The sequence below is a fragment of the Zootermopsis nevadensis genome, unplaced genomic scaffold (genome assembly GCF_977971745.1).
Source record: "Zootermopsis nevadensis isolate Lab colony 2312 unplaced genomic scaffold, Znev_1.0 Znev_ptg000024l, whole genome shotgun sequence".
Lineage (NCBI taxonomy): Eukaryota > Metazoa > Arthropoda > Insecta > Blattodea > Termopsidae > Zootermopsis > Zootermopsis nevadensis.
Window position 1 is genome coordinate 14,676,252 of NW_028259156.1, and position 23,950 is coordinate 14,700,201.

General features: G+C 36.5%; 1 protein-coding gene across 2 annotated transcripts in view; it reads left to right on the forward strand.

Annotated features, from left to right (window-relative positions):
* The first annotated feature begins 3,219 nt into the window (after positions 1–3,219).
* Positions 3,220–23,950, forward strand: part of LOC110830938 (uncharacterized) — a 51,190-nt gene continuing 30,459 nt past the window's right edge. For both annotated transcript variants that reach the window (XM_087355333.1, XM_087355334.1), the window contains exon 1: positions 3,220–3,398. In XM_087355333.1, the coding sequence (XP_087211459.1) occupies positions 3,393–3,398 (6 nt within the window). In that variant the 5' untranslated portion in view covers positions 3,220–3,392. The remainder of the gene's footprint in view (positions 3,399–23,950) is intronic.

A 23,950-nucleotide genomic window follows, 5' to 3' on the forward strand; every position in this document is an offset into this window, starting at 1 on the left:
GTCTGGTAGCTGTTTACAGGCGTTTCAGAGGTCCTTGCTGCCTCCATCATCAGGGCGATGAATTATCTACCAGACTAAACGGCTCAACAACGCAGAAGACAGAAATCTTATGACTCACCGCCGTGAAAACCTCAAATCTTACATGATGGAACGTTTACATTTATTTTAAAAAAAAGTCCTTTTCTGTTGTAGGCAGGAACCGTTTTGAGGTAAAGTAAAATTTCTTCTACTTAACATGTTTTATAAAGAGGTCTCAGCAAACTCTGGTATTTATATCTGCTGAATGTAAGTGCAGTGGATTGTGTCTGAATAGCTGGTAATAGGAGCTTCATGAAACTCGTTATTTTGAACACCGAAATTTAAACGCAGTTTTCGGGGGGGGGGGGGGGAAGTATAAATGGAGAGAGAGAGAGAAAAAAACAAAACAAAGAATTTTATTCAACATTTACAAAAGCAGGCGAACTAATTTTCTATTATGTCTATTGTTTTGCAAATGAAATATGCGCTTACCTAGGTATGACTATATTAAACGGGTCTTTAATTTATAAATATCTAAATTTAATTCGAGGGTGACATATAAGGTTAGCGACTTGAAAGCTAAAGTTTCACGTTCAGTTTTCCTAGTAGTCGATTATTTACTGTAGTTTTGTCTGTGGCGAAGCTGTTTAATTGAGCAAGTCGCATAAGCTGCTAGTAATTCGGCAGTTCTCGTGTGGTGAGGATAACATGATTCTTCTAAGTCTGTAACAATTTCCAGCATGTTGATTGGCTAGGGCTTATCACACAACGCTTCTCGAACTGCCAGTACTTTACTTTATTAACTTCATGCCTCACTGACAACTACTCGGAACTTTTTAACACAATGGACGTCGGAAGGATTTATTTCTTTAATCAATGGACGAACAACTTCAGTTCAGAGTGAAATCTCCAGGAACATTGTACCTGTGTACGTGGCCGAGACGATGCCGTTCATACTGTTCGATCACAAAATATTTTCTTCGTTTCTCTCGCGAATATTCCTTTGTTTTCGTTCGTTTTGTTATTATTGTTATACATCAAATCAATGACGTATTCTCCAGTTCGCATAATGTCGCATTTATGTACCAAAGTCAAGTTAAAACGACTTTTAAAAGTAAGTTAATTCAAAAATACTCTTTCCATTTAAATATTTCGTTACTTGCCGTTAAATTGAGTTAGTTGTCTCTCGTACTATTAAGAGGAAACTAATGAGGTTTTTTTCTAGTATAGCCTGGAAACATTCAAGTGTAGTTCCAAGATAATAGCAATTAAACCCTTAATCCCAGGATTATGTTTGAAGCACTAAGATTCTGGAAATGTTCCGTATATTATCAGCGTAATTACTTGCAAGCACTAGGATCTTTAAACTCAAATGACACTTAGACGTATTGATCTGCTTTAACGATTGTCTGATTAGTTTGATGACGATAAAAGTTGCAAGTAAAGAAATTTTAAAGATAGTACTATAAGAAGACTAGAAGAAGCTGAGTTTCCAACGACGTTGCCATGGAAACCAATTCTCTTCTTCAGTAATCTTGCCTCTTGTGATACGTACCGCCCTAAAATAGAGGATGTTGCTCATTATGGAGATCTAACAAGGTCACATATTTTATTATGCAAATATAATGGTTGATGTTGCCAAATTTTTAGGTAAATAAACTTCTATATACGACGTTTCGGGAGTTCGTTCTACGTATCGTGTTTTCACCATAGCTTTAGTCCGTTTTATTACTTATGGCGACATAACCATGTACGTAATTGTTTTAATCTCTTTGCTTGCCCCTGCCCTCTATTTGCGTTTCATATTTTGCGGTGGGTTTAAGTTAATAGCTGGATATTGGGAAGTCCGTAAATGATGTATCTATTTTGAACGTACCTGTGACAGCTTATGTTTCACACATATGCCCGTGAAGCGAGACATTTTTTCCTGAAATAGGTCAATTATGATACGGTTTTGATAGACAATTACTGTCACTAATATATATTGTAATTGAAATCAGTTTATTATGTTGTGATCCGTGCGTATCGTAATTAAGCTTATTTTATTAATCTCCCTTATTGAGGCAGAAACCTGTTGCGCATGTACGCAAAAGACGCTCTTCCATTGCTGATACGAATAACACAATTTATATTTTCCAATGCATTGAATTGATAAAGAGATGGATACGCAGACAAGTGGTAGTCGGGTGACAGCTTTGGAAAAGAGTGGTAGTAATATGTGAAATTAGATTACTAATAAAATCAATACGTCTTGTTTCGATATTGTTTTTATCTCCGTGCTCCTTTGTTATCTTTTCTTTGTTATGGCCTCTTCCTGCTGAAAATTGTCTGTTACGTATAATTACGTAACAGTGTGAACGTATCTGTGCACAAAGTTCATTTGAAATTCAGCACCCAATAATATTCCCGACGACCTAAATCTCATCCAATTCTACCCATAACGCAAACCTTATTGGTCCTCATAAATAACTCTGTAACCCACAGCGTTTTTAATCCAGTTTCAACAACTAATATGCACATTTTTAACGTGGCGTAGAGTTGGGACTGCCAGTGCATAAGGACCTCGGTTGTACGTTACTGCTGAAACAGTTTCATCCTTACCATACGCGAGTCCTAAGGATTTAACTGGCAGAAGGCTGTGAAAGAGAGCATGAACAGAAATAAGTTACAAGTTCACATTCGTCTTGTTATCACCTGTTGTCCTCTTTCCGCAGGGATTGCTTCTGGGCCGTGCGTAACTCATGGACGTCACAGCACCGTCTTCAAAACGCAGCTGTTGAAGGAGGGAACTATAAGGTAGGTTTCTAATGACTTTCCCACCAAATTTCATCTACACCGCTAAAATAACTTATCTGTATACTTTGAATTTATATATTGTTAACTGCACAAATAATCTTACAAAAAATTTTTTGACTTCGTTACGTTGTAGACAAGGACGATTTGTTGACGACGCACTTTCTGAGTTTTTAGAAAGTAACCGTCTTTCGCTGTTTTCGTTCGCTAGATTTTGCGCCGTGATAGTTAATGCCTTTTGTATTGATGTATGCTAACGAGCAGCGTGCAGTGTGAGGCAAGCCTTGACCTATACTGGCGTGCTGGGGAGCATGCGCTCGTGTCCCGTCGGTGTCTCCTCGTGGGGCAAAGCCGTGGCATCGTGGGGCAGGACCTCTTTCCAGTATCGGACGGGCCGAACAAGTGAGATGTTCATGCGCGTTCCGCAGTCGCCAGAAACTAAAGTTACACCCGCAGTGTGCGATACAGCGGTAGCGCTGGGTGAGACGAGCGACCAACCATCATTGCCGGTCGCCAAAAAGTCACCGGCGACTGATTAGTCAGGGGTAGCCTCCGAAGGGGGATGCAGCAACAACCCAGCCATGCAGGTAGGCTCGTACAAATTCGTTCTTGATAAGTAGGCAGTGGCTACACTGCTGAGTATCAAATGAACAGCCTTTTATGTATTAGTGTTAACAAGTAAACGTCACTGGACCCTATCTTAAAACAGTCAAATCTAGCCCACATCACAACCTATTTCTCTACAATCCCTTTTAATATTATCATATTATCTGCTTATCGGTCTCTGAAGTGGTATCGTCTCTTGAAACTTTCCGATTAAATTTTTGTTTAGTGTGTTAGGAACCAGGTAACATTGAATTTGATAATTACAAGACGCCTTAAACCAATATCTGGTAGACATGTTGAAGGTCTATCCGTCTGTCTTAGGTCTGTATGGACCAGGTCTGCAATGAGCATTCCTTTTACCACACCGAACGTGGCGGAATTGGGTCTTACATGATTTAAAATTCGTCCTATGTACAGACTTTAACTCTGTCGTGAAAAAGTCTCCTTTCTTTTTCTGGGTTTATATCTTTACATATTACGTTGCAGAAAAAGGAAACTTTGCTATGTGGAATTGATTTTCTGTTTGGATGTACACGCACGTCTTTTGTTACCAAGTCACGATGATAAGATCCCCAATTTCCGAAAGATGATTTCAGTTTCCTTTGATTTACGTTATTTTCTTCCCCGTATATATACGGCTATACTCAGATAACTTTTTACGAAAAAGTGAACACGCAAGCGATGTGTTTGACAGCAATGAAGAAACATGACAAACATACCAAAACTTAAAAAAAATGTCGAGATCACACTCGTTTGGAATCAGTCCAACATGTATAAGAGTAAATCATTACTAATGCTTAAACACACTTCATATCCTGTTATTCCCTCTCTTCAATGCAATGTCTACGTGTGGTGTATTTTAATATAAAACTAATTCATAAGTGTAGCGTAGGTAAATGCTGACATTGGTGCGAATTCTAAGACACTTAGGGAAAATAGAAATGCTAAGAAGTACCGTTTGAAAAATATCTTCGGAGTAGAACATTTGGGAGACGCAGAGACACAGACGAAGAGGATAATACTTAAACATATGTAACACATGGTCTGTGTAAAATTAAAGGAAAGGATACCTTCGTTATTACCGATAAGATAGTATGCTTATAGAAGCAAATACACATTCGTCTGTATCCCGCGGTTAAATATTTGACATTAAAAATTTAATAAATAAAAGTGAGTTTGGTTTACAGTAGCTCAAATTTCGGTATTTATCTTTTAAATCCATAAATAAGAATAGAATCACAGTTGTAGAAAATGATGTACTCACTGACAGCTAGTAGTATTCAACATAAGAAAGCTTAAACAAATAAAATTTTCGAATTGTTTTGCGATTATTTTTTTTAGAAGTTTCTAATGTTAAAAATTATGAAACAGGATTACCGTCCAATATGATAATACAAATGTACATTGCTGGTATGTGTTAATGTCTAATACAGGACCATAAATTTATTGTGATCTCATATTCACTACACTTCCCTACTTATATTTATTAGCACGTGGTGCGATGATCTCCGTTTCACACAGAACTACAGTTTTGTAATCCTGACAGGTAACTGTCAATTACGGGGATTTGTTTTAGTATTTGATTATTGTTCTATGGGTTATATAACAACACTTTCTCAACTGAAGTAGTTGTGTCGTAATGAACTGAAATGGGGAAATTGTCATGACTGGTGAATGGTTAGTGACTTGGAAATATGTAGTCGTGGTCTGTTATACGATAATATTAAACTGGAAAGTCGAAGAAATTGAGTCAAGACAGTTGTTTGTACTGACGAAGTTGTGACCCAATACATTCTAAATCCCATATACATATATATACATATGCCGGTGTGGTGACTTCAGGATGGCTTGGAAGCAAACGGATGCGTAAGAAGTTGCGTGCTTTTTTATTCTGTTAAATCGAAAATTGATTTTATTAAAAAATTGGAGCGGTTTTTTTTCAGACCCATTCATGTGGATCTGTCATAGCAACAGAGTATTCATCGCGTGACCCGCTCTTTGACTATAGTTAGAAAGTAGATAACAGAGTCCACTGGGTAGTTTATTTCCAGAGGTGAACGTTACTTTGCATTATAGTCACGCAAGGATATGCTCAGTATCTATATTCAGAATAACAGATTGTAGTGATATATTCAGATATAAGATAATTTTGTCAGTTGTAAAGTGTCATATTTAGTTGTTCCTTTTTTGTCTTTTACGTTTGAAATGTGTTTCCCAGGTGGTAAAATAATAACCAGGATTGGCAATTTTATGAAATCGAAATTCCATCTTACATTTGAACATATAAAAATGTTATATATTAGTTTCAACTGTACCACAGGCAAATCCGTTTAAATAATCACAGTATATTTCCGTTAGAATATATGTATATATATTAATATGCCTAAGATTTTTAGAAGGTTGTAAATAAATGCTTTAAAACTGTTAGAATAAGAACTGAAGAGCTTTCCTTTAACAAAAGAAAAATGTACAGCAATTACTATATCATATTTCGAAGCTTATTTCCTCCCATCAAATATTTTTTCTAAAATGCACTTCAGTTATAAGGGTTTAGAAAAATAATACGCTGATTTTTAGAAGGTTGTAAATAAATGCTTTAAAACTGTTAGAATAAGAACTGAAGAGCTTTCCTTTAACAAAAGAAAAATGTACAGCAATTACTATATCATATTTCGAAGCTTATTTCCTCCCATCAAATATTTTTTCTAAAATGCACTTCAGTTATAAGGGTTTAGAAAAATAATACGCTGAATCATCCTAAATACAAGTTTCAAATGAACTCAATTATAATATTAAAATACGTAGTGGGGAACATAACTTTTGTGCTTGGTACAAAAGGACTAGCCCTAACGCAAAAGTAATGCCGTTGTACGTAAGCCCTTCTTGCTGAGCACCAAAGGAGTATATACTCACAATTCGTCCATCGTTCGTTCCTTGCTTTCATGTTCTGATGTTGGTTTCAGATTGTTTGTTGTCTAATGACGATGTCAACTAATAAGGGGCTGTGTACAATAGAAACAAAAGCTGAAGTTTCGTTGGAAATGCAATTAGCTGCCTTATTTTGTTAGGACAAAATCAAGCCAATTACGCGATCGCCGTGCATATTGTTCTCGAAAGTTGACCATAATGACTAACTAACTAACTAACTAACTAGATGGCTTACCGAACCCGAAGGTTCATCACCGAATTAACCAAAGCCCTCCACCGGACCCTGTCCTGGGCCAACAAAATCCAGTGTCCTTCAACTCCTATCTCTCATAGATCACGCCTGAGATTATCCTCCCATCTACGTCTAGGTCTCCCCAGCGGTCTCTTCCCCTCAGGCTTCCCAACCAAAACCCGGTGCACACCTCTTGTCCCATCCATGCGCGCTACATCCCCCGCCCATCTCATTCTTCTCGACTTAATCACCCTGACAATACTGGGGGAGGAGTACAGATTTTTAAGTGAGTCATTATGCAGTTTTCTCAAGACTCCATCGTCTTCTCTCCTAGGCCCAAATATCCTCCTCAACACCCGATTCTCAAACACCTGCAATCTGTGTTTCTCCCTCTGAGTGAGAGACCATGTTTCGTACCCATACAAAACAACAGGCAAAACAATCCGAGCTTATTTTCTTGACGCAGGCGTCCATCACTTCTGTCGATGACATTTGTGTACCCTAGGTGACTATTAGAAGCTGCTCCCTAAATGTAAAAGTTACGTCGAGGAACGCCTCAAGCGTAGTGATTAGCGATTTAACTATTTGCTATGTGTAGGTTCTACTTATATATCTGACTTGTAAAAACACCACTCCTAAATGTTAACTTTCAATTTAGTTTAAAAATAGTTATTAGTTTTTGATTTAATTATTTATCTTACTACACAATGAACTGCTGGTGTAGCTCCTAAGAAACGGTGTTCACCTAACTACTGTTTGCTGTTGAACCTGTGAATAATGAATACGTAACTCGTATGCAAGTGGTAACATCTGCGGGTACGTTCAAGAGGGGCGTAAACAGAATGACATTAATATTTAGTTATCTGGTCCTAACTCCCAGACGGGCAGTACATTTGCTGGGTGGTTTCGAATTCGTGGTAGAAGTACGATTATACACATGAAGGATAATTTGAGGAAAATTTATTTTATGTACTGAGGAAATAATCTGGTAGTAATTGAACCTTGTTTATTTTTTGTGTATTCGCCCTGATTTTCAGTTGATTTGTTCCGATGGTCCTCAAGTCTTCCTGATTACAACATAAATTTATTTTGTATATTTATCCATTGAAATTTAAGACTTATTCGCACCTTTTCCTTCCACGAGTGGCGCTCATTTAAGGTCTTGAGATTTGTACTATTAATACTGATCCTTTGGTTGTATCTGATACGCTGATTGACGTAGTCTTGAACTCTGCATATCTTACAGTCCCCGCTCCGCCAATTTTCCAACCATTTGTAAAAGTATCTCTATATAATCGTCATTGCTTAGTAAATTTCACTAATGTTCGTATCACTTGAAGAATTTGATCATACCGCACTGCTCTTCTATGACGTATTCTGTCGTGGTAAAAGGATCTCAGAGCTGCGATTGTTAAAAGACATTGGTAGAAATTATATCATACTATTTACATATACCATCCTTTACAGTGCTGTCAGCCTCAGTTTTGAGGTAAACTAAACCTCCTTCATGTTTTGTCGTCTTCCGTACATGCGTAATAAAATGTTACACGACTGCCTTCAGGACTTCAATGAATACCTAATTCGTACTTCGCATTTCCTATTCCACCATGACCCACGTTTCTTGTAGTATTAACCTTCCTAGCAAACTCTGATTCTGCTGTTAAAATATTTGCAAAGGAACAAATGTGAAAGTTGAATCCCTTGTTGCTAAGTGAACCTGCCTTCTCCTAGATGTGAAATTACAGTCCCCCACAAAGGGCTGCTTCTCTTTATGGAATACGACAGAAGGCAGCATGCGCTTCGTGTGTCTTGTTAATATATAAACACTAATATAGTATAAATAAAAATAAAATAAATTTACAGATTTTCAAGATTAAAAGTATATATCCCCTATAAAAGTCGATCCGGAGTATCTCAGTGAGTGTCCTGAGAGACAATGCGGACTGGACGACCGGGGTTCGATTCCCGACGGGGCAGAGGCTTTTTCTGTAGCCTCTGGTTCCACCCCGTATCTGCGGCCAACCCAGCTCCTATGCGTAGGATAACGGGATTAAATTAGAAGTTACCCATCTTCTGTGAAAAGAGATGCAGTAAAAATCTCAAATCAGGTAATAGCACAAATATCTATAGACATATCTACGCGTTCTTCAGTAGTTTTTTGTCCTTCGGGATAAACAATTCAGAACGGAAGTACGTGCTAGAAGATTTACACACACTTATTCAACACAAATGTTCTATTCCAGCTCCAAATATTGACATTAGAATAATCACTTTCTATGTTTATTTATTCCTTGAGATGCCATGCATATCCCATGTTCTGCAGTAACATATATAAACATATAACTACATGGAGCATATTCCTTCTTGAAAGCGAACAGTTTGCCAAGTTTGTCAAAAAAACCCCCGTCTTTTATGACACCTGAAGGATATTTAGATACCAATTTACATTTTCGATCCATTTCAGTGTTCAAAATATTGACTCAGCTTGGTACTTTCATCTTCTGACAGTTAATTAGTGATGACATGAGTTTGTGTTTTCCGCAGCCTTAATTGCCTGTCAGGTATCAACAAGATGAAAGACAAGTTTTACGTACTATAAACTTAACATTTTAATAATTTGACAAATTTCATGCAAAGTAAAAAGTAAATCACTGGAATATGATTCCAAAAAATAATAATGAATTCTTCATATATATCACTCTTGATGTCAGAGTTGGGGAGCAGTGTTTTTTCTTTGTGGGGTATTTTTATTGTATTAATAGCAAACCTTGTTCAATGGCAGAAATTAGTCACGGTACTAAATTAACATTACTCGCCACGTGCTACTGTTTTAATAATTCAATTCAATTCAATTCAATTCATTTATTTGAGTGCTTGGCAACAGCCAAAAAGGCCAATAACAGCCAAGCACTAACAATACAAAAGAAAATAATAAAAGTAAACATAGCAATACAAAACAAATAATGAACTAAATATATAAGTGTACAATATAATAATGATAATAAATCAATTCATTAATTTATTGCAAAATAATGAACAGTAAATGAGCTAAATAATATGCCTAAAAGTGAAACATTAAAAAAATAAAAAACAAACAAACAAATGAGCTAATTATATAAATGTACAATATTCAATTCAATTCATTTATTTACGTTTTTGCCAAATTAAATACTTCAATTCAATAATTAAATTCTTTATTTAATGTACTAACCAACAGCTGCTATAGCCAATGACAGGGCAACACAAACAAACAAACAATATATAAAGACAACACAGAAAAAGGAAGAAAAAAAGACATTAAAAACTTAATAGATAACACAAAAAGCAAAATTAAAGTACAAAAGTAACCAATAAGATCCACTCTAGGTATTATCCCTTATGGAATAAGTGTCATCAAAAGAAACATTGATTATACCAAAAATGTCCAAGAATGTACAAACGTAATTAGCAGCAATGACACACCTGGCTGAAGGACTGTGTCTAAGCGCACCGCACACGCAAAACGTAGAAAATTCTCTTATTTGCCTTGACGGCACACGAATACCAACAGTATCCATAATGGAATTGCAATTTATTTTGCCCTTAAAAACATTAATGAGAAATAAAGCATCGAGATGTCGCCGCCTGGAATAAAGTGTTCATTTTAAAATAACAGTGACTGGAAACGATACCTGGCTTAAAGTGTCTGTAGAGTTTCAATAACCACTCCATTACCATTAGAACACGTTAGGTTTCACCAGAAAATAACGTGAACATCACACAGGTATTTTCATGTTAGGCAGTAAAAGCTGCTCGTTGTTGAAGATGAAGAGCTGAAGTGGTTGTCCATTTCCCGCTTAAGCGTGCAGGCAAAGTACAATGCACAGTATGTCGGTAAAACATTTATAACGCAGAGTACAAGTCACACGTTCTTGCTACCTGGTACATTTCTTTGTCATTTAGTAGGGTTTAATCATCCAGTTTCTTTGTTCTTCGTATTTGAGTGCTCTACAAATATTCTTTCGTATTTTTAACAGAAATTTCTTTCTCGGATAAACTTTGAGAAGGACAGTAGCGAAATATATTAAGCGAAGAAGCTCATTGCGTATTATATTCTTGTGTTTCTTTCACCTTTCAGACTTAAACAGTTTTTAATTTGTTTCGATGTCGTTCTACGTTGGTTACCACTGTATATTCTCACCATCAGATAAATTTTGAGATGCAGACAAGTTTCCATTGAAAGCAGTTTCTAAATTGGACGTGTTTTGTGTTCGGTTCTATCGAATGTGTAGGCCTACAACCTACAGTAGAGGTTAGCATTCCTACTTAGTATTTTGGGGGTCTTAGACCCGATTATTAGAGATGGGGGCTGCTGTACTGAATATTTTCCGTGATCTTTCTCAATCTGTCCGGACAGATACTGAAATAATAACTTCAAATGGGCCAATATCACTTCCTTTCTCTTCCTGTGCAATGTGCGTTTTATATATTTATTCATTCATTTATCCTCCAATTAAATTCAATGTAACACATGCGGTTGAGAAAGGGTTGAAAAAATTTCTGACAGTCGTGTAGATTCCTGGAGCTTTCCTGGCAAAATTTAGAAGCAGCGTTGTCAGGCCCACACATTTCTCTTCGTAACATTTACGTAATCAATAAAAATGTGTTATCATCGTCGGTGTTGCAGAGTTTTTGCTTTGCTTCTCAACAGAGAAAGCTCCTCCTAGTTCTTCCAGGCCAATACCTTGAAGCAGGTTATAACCACTTCGTTATTTTTGACCTCTCACCTAATTTCCCATACTATCTGTAGTTACCCTTCGAGTTTAGGCAATTTCAGAATGAAATTTTTATATCGAAACGTTCTTTTGTGTAGAAAAGGAGCCCAATTTATGACTATTTCATTTGTTTGTACAATTTCACTATTTCCATTAAATATCGTCTAAATTGTTCAGTGAATGTGTTCAGTTATTACAGAATATGTTGCTATTGGGGGTTATTAACCGTTGCCAGAATCAGAGAAAGCAGGAATACATGCAGAAATTTTATTGGGAAACGTCTCGGAAAATGCAGACCCGGTAAACCTAGAAGAAAATGGAAGGCTAATATTAACCTGGATCGTAGTTTGACATTATATTAAAATTGTATTCGTAGTGTCATATATTAATTGTTGCAGAAGCGTGAGCTAATTTCTCCTGCACCTTCAACTGTTCTGTAATAATACATGGCGTAGACCTGTGTTTGAGATAGAAGGGAAGTTTATTTCGCTTAAGTTTGCTCCGAAACAGAAGGATGTTACGTCACAAGGTGTATTTGCATTGCGGGGCTGCAGCGTTTACTATTAACGCCCTTTAGAGTCAACATGGCACAGGACGTTCTACAAACATTAACTTTCTAGGAAATTTCGAATAGTGTTTCACGTGTTTAACAAGAATTTTGAGTCACACTGGAACTTAAATCCTTGATTACTATAAGTTAGGGTTTGTCAACCCACAGTTACTTGCGTGACAAGCTTGATTTTGTAATAGTTTACTAAGCAACAGGAAATCCCACATGGGCACTTTATGTGAAACTGTATCGTAGGCAATATTGCTCGCTGCGTATGGTACCCAAGGGTTCATTACTGTGTTTACAAGAGCCTGCAAAGTATAATATGTGGAATCATTATTTTTTTAATTCCCTTCAAGGTCGTAAGATGTCATTCTTTGCGGAACACGTGTCATATGTTAGTCCCACAACTGAGAGAGTTAGTTGAGGCGGCCTATAATGCGGGAAATTTTATGGACTCTTATGTCTAAATACGTGTGTGTGGAAGTACTGAAAGAATAAAGCTTCCTCTTATCGTTGGAGAAGGAAATAAATAGGCACGATATATTCTGGAATAAGTGTGATTTGTTTCCGTTCGTTTTCGGCGTGTTCTTAGAAAGTCAGATAATGATTTATTTTCTTAAAGAAAATTATTGGGAAACAAGTAAACCTGTCTGCGATGTTAGGCGTCAATTTAGTAGCATTTTAAATAAAATTTTCATTTATTTTAAATAAATTGTTCTAATATATTTAATATTCGGTAGGTCCCAGGTTTGATACTTGACCGACAGTCCATTTATCCTGCCTTAGGTCTTTCCAAGTTTTACTCCATCTCTCCAGGCGTAATGAGGCATGACGCATTTATTTTTACTATTCGTTCACAGTCTATTCCATTCGACGCTGTAATGTATATAGTTCATAAAGCACCGTTTTCTAAACTAAGAAGCAGTAAGAAGCAAGTGAAAGTTCTAAAATTGTTTGTGACTGTTTGTACAATTCAAATATACAGTTTAGGGATGGTAGAATACTTTAAAACACGCAACTACCACCTTGCTTATTCCTGACAATTCAGCAGTCCTGTGTTTGTTATGCTCTGTGTCCTCAGGTACACTGCATGCAGTTAGGTAAGAAAATGTTAAGAAGATTAATACTGGAAGTATGATAGGAACATATTATTAGTTGGCGAGCTTCAGAAATGTAAGCAAGAAAATGCCTTTAGATTGTGCGATTCTGTAAGAGAAACGCGTTTTGTAATATGGAAACAACACAAACAGTGCGTTCATGTACTACATAATTAAGATTCCACATCGCTGCTATGAATGCCTACTTGCTATTGTGTTCACTGCACGATTCAACATTTTGCTTTGGGCATTACAAACGTCTATGAGGCTAGAAATTAATATTGAATGGGAATGCTCCGGGACAAAACTTGCCGTCTGTTGTTGATATTCATCTGTGTCTATTCCATTTCTCCAAAACCGTGTTTTTGTTGTTGTAGGACTCGCATTTTCACGGCTGAAAAGCTTGACAGTAACTTGGGAAATACACTTTCCAGTTACTTTTGTAAAAGCTGGCTGATTACGTACGTGCAGGACGTGGTAGGTTGAAAGAGGGAATGAATAGTTTATAAAATATTAGGACATTAAAACAACTTACCACCTGGATAGTTCATTACTAAACTTAAAAATCAGTTTATAAAATGGTACAAGTGACCTGTTTTTTGTAGATTAATAACATAATATTTGAGTAGTGTTGTTCCTGAGTTTTATACTGTGTTAAATTTAATAATATCTTTGTCTGTCTTAACGTGTTCAAAACTATCCATCCTGGTATCGGTTGCAGTAACAAACACTGCGGTTTAATAATTTTTTATGTAATCAATTGATAATTTACCCAATCATTCTTAAGTATGCAAATGTAGGAAGAATTCTCTCCTATACTAAATTTTTAATGTTATAAATAACATGTGCTTTTTCTGTCTTTTACTGATGACAGAAATTTTTATGCAATTTCTTATGTTTATGCCTTTCTTTATAAGCCTAATATTTATGAAAATACGATATAAAGCGACCTGCCATATTGCTACAGAGCTTTCTTAATTATTCTGGAATGACAATGAAAATAAGATTTTTACAACCATTTTTGTCACATATTGTACATAAAAATATAGTATTAGTCTATTTATCATGTTTTAGTCGAAGTTTACCAATATCAGTTTTTGGTCGTAAAGCGGTGAACGACATGGAAGTCAAAACTTTTTAACATGAGAGAGTGAAAAATTCATTGAGGATCCTTCAGCCATGAAGAAGCTCAGATCGTAAAGTGATTGATTGATATGAAGCTGGTATTCCCTTACTGTAGGCCTTGAGAAAGGGTGTCGTCTTTGCCAGAGGGGTTTGTACTGTGAGCGTAGGAATTTTCTGGTCCTTCCTTTCGTTATCATCTGGGATCGCTTCAAGTTTCGTTTACACAGTTTTAGCAGCTACTCAGGTCGCATATCGAACGCAAACATCGAACTGTTTGTGTCTCACTATACGTTTATACAGATAGTAATTTATTTTATGGTATATTTGCACATAATACACAACACGAACTTATAAAATTGTTGGAGGTATTGTTAGCGACATAAAGCCAGGGGGTATAGAACAAAATGTTAAATACGGAGTTACAAAGGTAGAGCAGGTTAAATATTGTCCTTATTCCCATTTCATGTAACGTGATTATAAAATTAAGTTGAATAATGGAAGTCCCGTGTTCGCATTAGAGATTAACCTACTAACATTAGCTCTTTGACCTATTTATTATTAAAATTAGTATTGTTCTGGCTGTTCAACATAACTAAATCGATATGTGTGGTGTCGTTGTTGTTACTGGCCGAGGTTCTAATCACCTGACAGTCTTAACAGGAACGCTATTATTAATTTGCTGTTCAGGCACAGTGAATGTTTTTGACATTTCAGACCGATTACGTTTTAGCGTTTTTCATTTCTTGTTTCGCTCACTGAGGCCAAATATAGTGCGTTACATAGCTCAGCTGTTTTCAAGTACGGTTCCTTGAGAACAGGAACAGATTTATATAATAAACTGAGTCGTTTAATTACTTGAAGGAAAAATGTAAAAAAGTGTGGTACGTAAAGGAATAGTGTTAATTAATAATTTCAAATTTGGGCCAGTTTCCTAGAACTAAAAAAATTGTCAAAACGTATATTATACATGCTTATACTAATATAATTATTAACAATTTAAATTTTAATATGTAATTTTAACTCTTGTGTCTGATTTTATATATGCTATTTTAACTTACAACATTTTATGTCATTGTAGTGTACGTTAAGTTACATAAGAGACGTACTTTCCATTTATATGTGTTATGAGAAAATAAGGTCTGGTGATGGCATTTGATATATACCGAAATATTTAACCTTTGGCACTGACGTATTTATATATCATAAGTTATGTTTGACTGCAAGAATAAAAATAATCTAGCTACACACAACACAACGGCATGTCTAAAGTTGTATTAAACTAGCTCATAATCTGAATCATTATCCACATCCAAACGGGCCCATTGGATGTGACGCAGACAGGCAGCTTAGTGTGCTTCTAAACACGGATTGCTCAACCCGAGAGCGACTTATAAATGACGGAGTGGGCAGTATGAAGAGTGAATTGGTTCCGGAGCATAATCATTGAATTTGAAAATATGTTTTGCTATGAGACATTTATGTCGTCCAGAGACCTCACTGTTCATGACACTGTTGTTATAAACAAAGAGGTTTTATGTATACGTGATGTAATGAGGTCTTCATTGCTACCACCTCATTTATTACAGCAGTTTCCCGTTTGAAACCACAAGACCCATAACCCACACAGACGTTGAGATACTAAGCCATAATGTACCTAATAACAATTTGTCAGAACCACAAATTCTACGGGGCGTTTACCACAACACGCAACGCTAATAAAATAAAAGAGCTGAAAAAACAAATAACCGACGTTATAAATAGAATGCGGTATTGCGATAGCGAAATTCCGGAGGGGAGGGGAGTTTTCAGTGTTTGTTCACGAATTGATACTCATTTAAAGCTCAGTTCACAGTACAATATTCTTTCGACTTTAGTTTGTTATTGTTAAGGGCTTGAAAAATAATTATGCGAAGTGCTAATCCCCACGTCAGGATGTTTAAAAAATGCTAGTACGTAAAGAATTTCTTTACCATTGAAGAAACCCGACGTTTCGGAATGATATTTTTGTTTCTTTTCTTTAAAAAGTTTCTTTCTCGGAATCTGCTTAGCTCGTAGATAAAATATGGAGTTGTAGCCTAAGATTTACACGTGAAATTACTATTACTTGCAGAAATATAGACTCTTTGATTTTGTGAATCGACAATAATCATAGATAATTACGTTAGGATAATTAGGAACGTTTTCCATATAATTTCTATAACTATTTACTTCTATTATGAATCATGCATAAAGCAAAAATAATTTCATAAGCCTGCAACAGGAAATTTTAGATTTTAAATATTGTTGCATTTTATTAATGTTACGAATTACGTGTGAAATAATTGCATGCGTTAAGCATTGTTACAATTTAATGTAGCTCTACAGTAAACTTTAACCAAATTTTTTTATTGTTGGTTTATTTTCCGACACTGTCAGTAGCCCATATTTCATAGCGTCGATTGAAAAGACTATTAATAAATAAATTTTAGTGCTATCACAGCATTTGGTAAAATCATAAGAAAAAACTCCGCTGAACTTGTCTCCAGGTTCGAAATATGAACCCGAGACACCTGAATACGAAGCAGAAGGGCAAACGAATCGGCCGTGACGTTCAGTCAATTTTGACGTAATTTTACTGTAGTGAAATTTATAGACATTTAAATCAATTTTTTATAGTACCTTTTCGCATTAAGTGTATTTAAAACATTTACTTTTGTACCTTTAAAACCTTTGTCTAGAATATTTTTTTTAGATTTCGCTAAGCAAACAAGTAAATTATGTACCGTGTTTGACTTCCCAGCATGTGGGCGTTATGTTTAATAATATTTTTTCTCGAGTGATGGCTAACTGAATGTTTTTGTTTTAATTAGTTTTCGCAGAGTAAACTTCCATCAAGTTTTGTACACAGTGAAACGACGTGTAGGCGCAGTGTGTTATAACTACACCTTTACGCCTTCTAGTATGCATAAGGCTTACTTAATAGCGAAGGTAGTGGGATTTATATGATACTGTACCAACCAGCTTTAATATTTTTGCCTATAATCTGAAACTATGGAGTTTAGAATTTTCCACCTAGAACTCAGTTCACAAACGTGGTAAATGTTTACAGCTTTAACCACTAAGTTTTTAGTGACAAAGTTTTCAGGATCGTGCTTATTTATACTGAGCAAGTTCACATAGCGGTAATACTCTAGACTTGTATCTCTGCAGCATCGGGCTCGAATATCTGTCGGATTTCGTGATCCTTTCCCTTAAGTTTTCGCGGTTGAGTTCAATGAGTAACATTTGCTTTCGGAGATCAGTCGCATCAAATGCTGAAAGTTGTCAGCGTTTCGGCAAACATTGCCGTTATCATCTTCAGGGTGTCCAGATGAATACTGGTTAATACTGTATTGTAGCATCCTTGTGTGTCATGTTTAAATCTTGGTTTCTCTGCCCGTCTCTTTTCACACGTTCTGTTCACTGTCTGTAAAGACTATTCCTTACCCTCGTAAATACTAATCTTTACCATTTAAGACCTCACGCTAAACTTTGCCACACCATAACTTCGTAGGTCTTTCTGACAAAGTTAAGAATATTAATACATAATAGTCTTTCTTCGAAAACACTTAACTGAGTTTCTATCAAATTGATGATTTGGGGTTTACATTAAAATTTAATTTTAATTTTGGTTTTTATCTGTCCAGCACAGCTCTTTAATTCACTCGCAATTTCAATCAAAGTTTTACCGATTTTCTCGATCGTACTGAAATTTATACGCTCTGGAGCATACAGTTGCTGCTTGAGACCCTATAAATGTCACAAATATTCATGGAATTGATAACGAAGACATCGTTATAAAAGTGTAGGCTACAGTGCATACTTAGTTGGAGTGTTCGATAGAAAGTTATAAATGACATATGAACTTCCATGCTTTTAAAATTACTTATACGAATATATGGCTAATATGTGAGAAAAAGGAAGTGGTAACTGTAATAGAAGCAGGCGATTCACGTACCACTATTCACTGTCAGTAGAAAATTGGTCAAATTAGCTATAAGTCTGAATTATATACCAAATAAATGAAAAATCAATACTAAGGCTTTAATTTTCTACACACGCTAAACGAAAATTTATTTATGCTTCATAGTTGAACTGCAACAGCTCAGAATTAATAGAATAAGATAAATTGGATTTAAATGTAGTATAAAAAGTATTAAGGATCTCTGTCTCTTGTTTTTAATCCCAATCTGCTGAAAAAATATTTTTAGCGTAGACTGACTTCTGATAGATAAGATAAGATTTTGATAAAATTACATACAGAAAATAAATTAAGTTCAGAAGAAGTTTTAGTGACGAAGGTGGTCTTGGAATTAATGCTGTAGTGAAAGTTTATCTAAGTAAGGTCAAAGAGAAATCTATGCAAGTTTTTACAAGTCCTTATTGAGATTAAGTTGCCGGACCTAAGTAAAAATTAAAATATCTCGGCAGATTTTAATAAAAACCTGCGATATTAAATTTAATCAAAATCTGTTTATCCATTCTGGAATTGTTTCATGCGTTCCTACGGAAGAATGAGGGGATCCGCTGAATTGCAAACATGCCTAAAAAGTCTCTGGCCCCTTGCAGTATGGAATCTTTAGCCTCATTATCTTTAAAACACTGGAGTTGGGTGTGCAGTAAATACACATCAAGACCATCGACTCATAAAAAATGTCAGAGGATAAGCTTGGAAAAAAAGACATGCGTACCAAATGCGAGCTGCAGACTGGAATACCGTATTTTGCGAAAAGCCGAAGTTTTAATATGGTAGCAAACTGAGATGTCTTCCGTCTGATAATTCCAGTCATAAATTCAGCACACAATATCTTTTATGATAAGTGCAACCATAATTTCTCCACTTTCATGACTTTGATAATATTATCTATATTTTAATTTGAAAACTTGTTACTAAAATCGATTTTATTACACTTTATATTCGGTAAAACTATAACTCAATTACTACATTAGTTTTTGATACAATGTTCGTTATGTAATGGCTTCATTGAACTAGATTATCTTCAAGAGGAGCGCATTAAATATATTACACATCGATCAGCAAACCACTTGTAAGTTATTAATTGCAACTGGCATCCGGGCCGACACCACTTGTAACCAGACCAGCAAAATTATTAAACTTTTTGCTAATTACTAAAGGCTCATTTATTTATGTATTCATTTTATATTTCTAAGAACTTTTAAACAATATCCTGATTCTTTTCTCGTCTGCTGCTTTACGTAAAATTGGCACACGTGCTTTTGGCCACAAAATGTAAGTTTTTCAGGTAAAAATTCTGTCAGATACAAGCTGTTTCACAAAAAATTGTTAAATAATTATATAAAGTAATTTGACACATTTCGAAAATATTTATATTTGAGCATATACTATGGTAAATTTTTATATTTGAGTAAGTATTGTTAAAAGTAAATAAGACTGGCTATTAATTTGAAAAATAGTGTCAGGAACTTTTCTTGGCTCTTCGGTATTGTCCCAAGGGGATAACGTTGGTCCACCCTGATCCAGACTAATTATTCCTTACTGGTTTGTTCGATCACAGTAACATCCGCGTATGAAAGTATGCTTACAGTAGACTCCGACTACTTTTGTAAATAAGTTCAAAGGTCATAGCACCAGATCGTATTGCCTGACCTTTATTTCATACTGTGCGCACAGAGGCCTTTAGGCGTTTAAATTTAGAGATACTCGCGTTTGCGTTTTGCAGATTAATTTAATTTCCAACAAACACTGAGGAAAATATACGTACGTGGAGGAAGTAAGAGAAGGATAAAATGAAATGAGAAGTGATTAATGTTATAATTTCTACTCTTCACCACTTATTTTCTGAATCTGAAGCGAATGATAATGAGATATATGGGGCATGAAACAATGAGAAAAGCATACAACATTTGTCGGAAAACTAGAAGGTGAAGTCCACTTGGAAGGCATAGGTGTAGATGGAAGTCTAATTTTAATATTTAAAATCATTCGGTGGGGTGTAAGAATGTAGACAATATTCGCTCAGGTCAGTGTAAGGACCAGAAGTGGGATCTTGTAAACATGGTAATGGATTTCGATTTCTATAAAAAGTGGGAATTTTTTTTTTTAAATTTCTGAGTAACAACTCCTGAATGACTCTGTTCCATTGAGTTCGTTTGTTAGCTAAATGTGTCTGTTATTCATCCGATGTCATTTAACCCACAGATTTGGACATTAAAATGTTCCTGCTGAAGTTAGGACAAGTAATGCCACATACTTTCGTTAAAATGGTTTAGTGTTATGTATATCAACGTCACGGTTGGGCTTTCAGGAAATTTTATTGGTGATCGGTAGGTCCCAAGTTTAGATATTGGCCCGGAGACTGGCTGAAATGAATATTTTCATCTTTCAAAACAAAATATTTGAATCGGTACCTTAAAATTGACCACAACTGCTTACTATCTCATCGTATCAAATTTATAATCAACATCAGTGATTAAACTATGTCATCTTCTGGTTACAAAGGTTAAAACTCTTCTTTCCATATTTTTATCGGACGTCTCTGGCATCTGTCTTCTTGTGCTTATTTTAACTGGTGAATAAATTCTCCGCCTTTTACGTACACACAAGTTTCATTGTCATGTCGACGACAGTCCGCCATTTGAATGTATCACACACCTTTACAATCTATTCTGTGTATCCAGTTTAATATTATCCTCCCATGTACTTATAGGTCTCCCAAGTGGTTTGCGAATTAGGCTAATGATGTATGCCTAAGCCTCTGAGTGTGTCCCTGTAAGTGCCCTGTGTTCGCTGCACAGAGTTAGCCGTGCTATTGACTTCGCTATTACTGAAACTGTAGACGTGTGACATGAGTTGGAATCTAGTGGTGACTGGTGGATGATCAATAAGGCGATAGCCACTGGATTTGCCCTCGGTGGTGGTTGAGAGCCGTTGTGCGTCTACTAGTACTGAACGTCATGTCAGTCGGGTAAACAGTGAGACATTATGCAGTTCCTTAGAGGCGTTTGGGGGCTTGGTAAATCGGTAATTGGAAACATATTACATTTGAAATTTTCATCATAATCTCAGCGGGTTATTGGCTATCTAGAGGTTTTTCATAATTTTTCTGTCGGTACATGTAAATACCGGAATAATTAATGTCTTGAAATAGACTACGTGTAGTCGCCGTTTCTGGTTGCCGCTCGGCAAACTGCATTATTCACGCGCTATTGTGGGCAGCTACAAAGGCTATTGTCCCAAAGTAAATCTAATTACCCTGTCTCGGAAATCTTGCTACTATCGTGATTACTGCTGTTGACAAAATCTGTGTATTATAGGCCTAAACGTTAGAAACCTTTCCTGCGTTACTTACGTTTTCTACTTTGCAAATTAAAAAGCTTTTTTATCCGGCAATCTCCGTTTGTTCGGTCTTCCATCTCCTCCCCAAAATTTAACTCTTGTTTTATAATGCAACATTTTGTGCTAATTAGCCTTTCTTGGCTTTGTTATATGACACGTTCTTGCGCAAGCGTCATGATGTGAAGCAGTCTTTCATGAGAAACTAATAGTTGCTCACCTCTGATTTCGTAAAATTCTAGCTGGTGGACTACCCTTTTTGGCTGTCCACTGGTACGTATTCAGTACACACAACTACCCTCTGTTTCTCCAATCGTAACTTGCATTGAGGTAGCAACACGAAGTCGTATTTCACAGCGCAGCAGTTGGCAGTAGCACTTTTAGAACGTGTTAATGTAGAATATAAATCATGTTACACTTTATGTAACGAAATGTCATCAGGTACTCTGGTGTGGTGACAGATCATATGCCTTCAGCTTGCCTTATGCGTCTAGTGCGGTTGAATTCAACGTGTGGAAGGCTGTGACATCGCCGTGCTTGTTAGGCAACTCTACAGCCACGAGACCCCGTCGCTTGTAACAAGTTGTTCGTGTTTTAATAAGATGCATCGCATGTAAACGTTGATATTTAGTGACAGTATTTTGCATTCTTCATTTGTTAATATAAAATAATATATTAATACTGAGGTGGCCAGACGCCTTGGCGGAGTCGTTGTCAAATTTGGGACAGGAGAGAGATTATCTTGATGTTTTTGTGGGTTTCCTCGGTCTCTTCAGTCAAATGCCGGGGTACTACCTTAAATTTAGCCACGACTCCTTCCTCTCATATTTTTTAAGTTTAATATTAATTAATATTTACATCATTTTACATTATATAGGCCGAATCTGAATCACTGCTGCTGAAGCCTCTTTAATGACAGTTACGAGTACACGAGTTTCCGATACCCGAGACGAAATTGTACGTTTCGCCCACGTCACTCGATGGCTGGTAGAATGAACACAAACGCGCATATTATGCAAACCAAAGACATTAGCGGCACAGAAACTGAGACAGCGAGATACGAAGTACTGCCGCCTGGAAGCAATGTCTCAGTGTGGACAGTGTATTCGTTCTCATCTGTTACCCCTCCCACGCCTCTGAACCCCTTGTCGTTCACCTCTAACGGACGTGGAACGCACAGATTCGCCCCAAATACGATACAAGTGTAATGCATAATTTATACTGGATTTTGAAATGCTAACCTGATTCATATGGGTTCACGGTTCTACCAATGGGGAGTGACGTCTGTACTCCACTCTGCTGATTCGCTTACTCCTTTCTGTCCCAGCGTTCCTCTGCTCCTAAGACAGAATCTTCACGCTCAGCGCGACAAATTGCTTGCGGTTCCTTACCAAACCTTCCCATTAAAGTAATCGTCTCCCACAGGATTACTCTCGAAATGCTGTGATCTCTAGCTTTTATTTTGGCCAACTTAAAGACAGGACACCACCAAAAACACGGTGCAACGTCCCAGAAAACCATCAACTTTATAGTCGCAGCTGTGATAACCTGAAAGTTCACCTAAAAACAAGGCTCTTTAACAACCGAAGTGTCGCATGAAGCTTAGCACGATGTAGGAATGAAACATTGATTTATTCTCAGATGTCATTAAATTCAGTTTCTAAAACGAAACGCTGTGATATCTTACACCACTTCCATTATTTACTGCCGTGATGGCACATTACAAATATCAGATAGATAGTTTTGTGTTTTACACTCTGCATGAGTGAGTGTTTAAAGCGTGCCTCGTAATGATCTAGAAACAATAAGATAGGAAACGGAGAGGACAGAGGGGAGGTTCTCTGTTATGTTTTAATTCGACTTATACGGTTTCAGAGGTTGCACTTTCTGAGTGCAGAGATTGAACAACGAAGCGTTCTGCCAAAAGGTCAACTTGACTACAATGTATTGAACCGTCGTCGTGAAAAGGCAGTGTCATAGCAACGATTTGTACATACTTTAGATCCGTCTTCCCCGAACCAGGGGTTGTTCTTGGCGGTCTTGCCAAAATTTATTTTGATGCTCAGCAAATGGAAGCTCTGGTGATTGATACGTGGGGTTGCTTTGTCAAAATATCCTTGAACTTTCTGGTGCAATTAACAAACGTAACAGATACCCGGGTATTTAATAAATACGATATAAAGTTTAATTTTTAATTTTGAGGTTAAAGCACATTAGAATAATATGTTTAAGAAAATCGGCGTGGGATTGGGACAAATGGCTGGAATTTTTGAATAGTGTTTTTTTGGCTTTTGACGTAAAGACGGAAGGGGATAGTTTAGCGGCTGAATTTGTACAGACGCTTCAGAAATTGTTTTGTTAACCGATTCCATGTACCTGAGGGCATGTTTATTATAGGCAGCAATTTCCCCACCCTTTAAACAACCCTCGTGAATTAGGAGAGGCTTTAAGCTTCGGAACGGGGGATGTGGGAAGACGTTAGTCCGAGCTGCTGTGCAGGAATGCAATTAG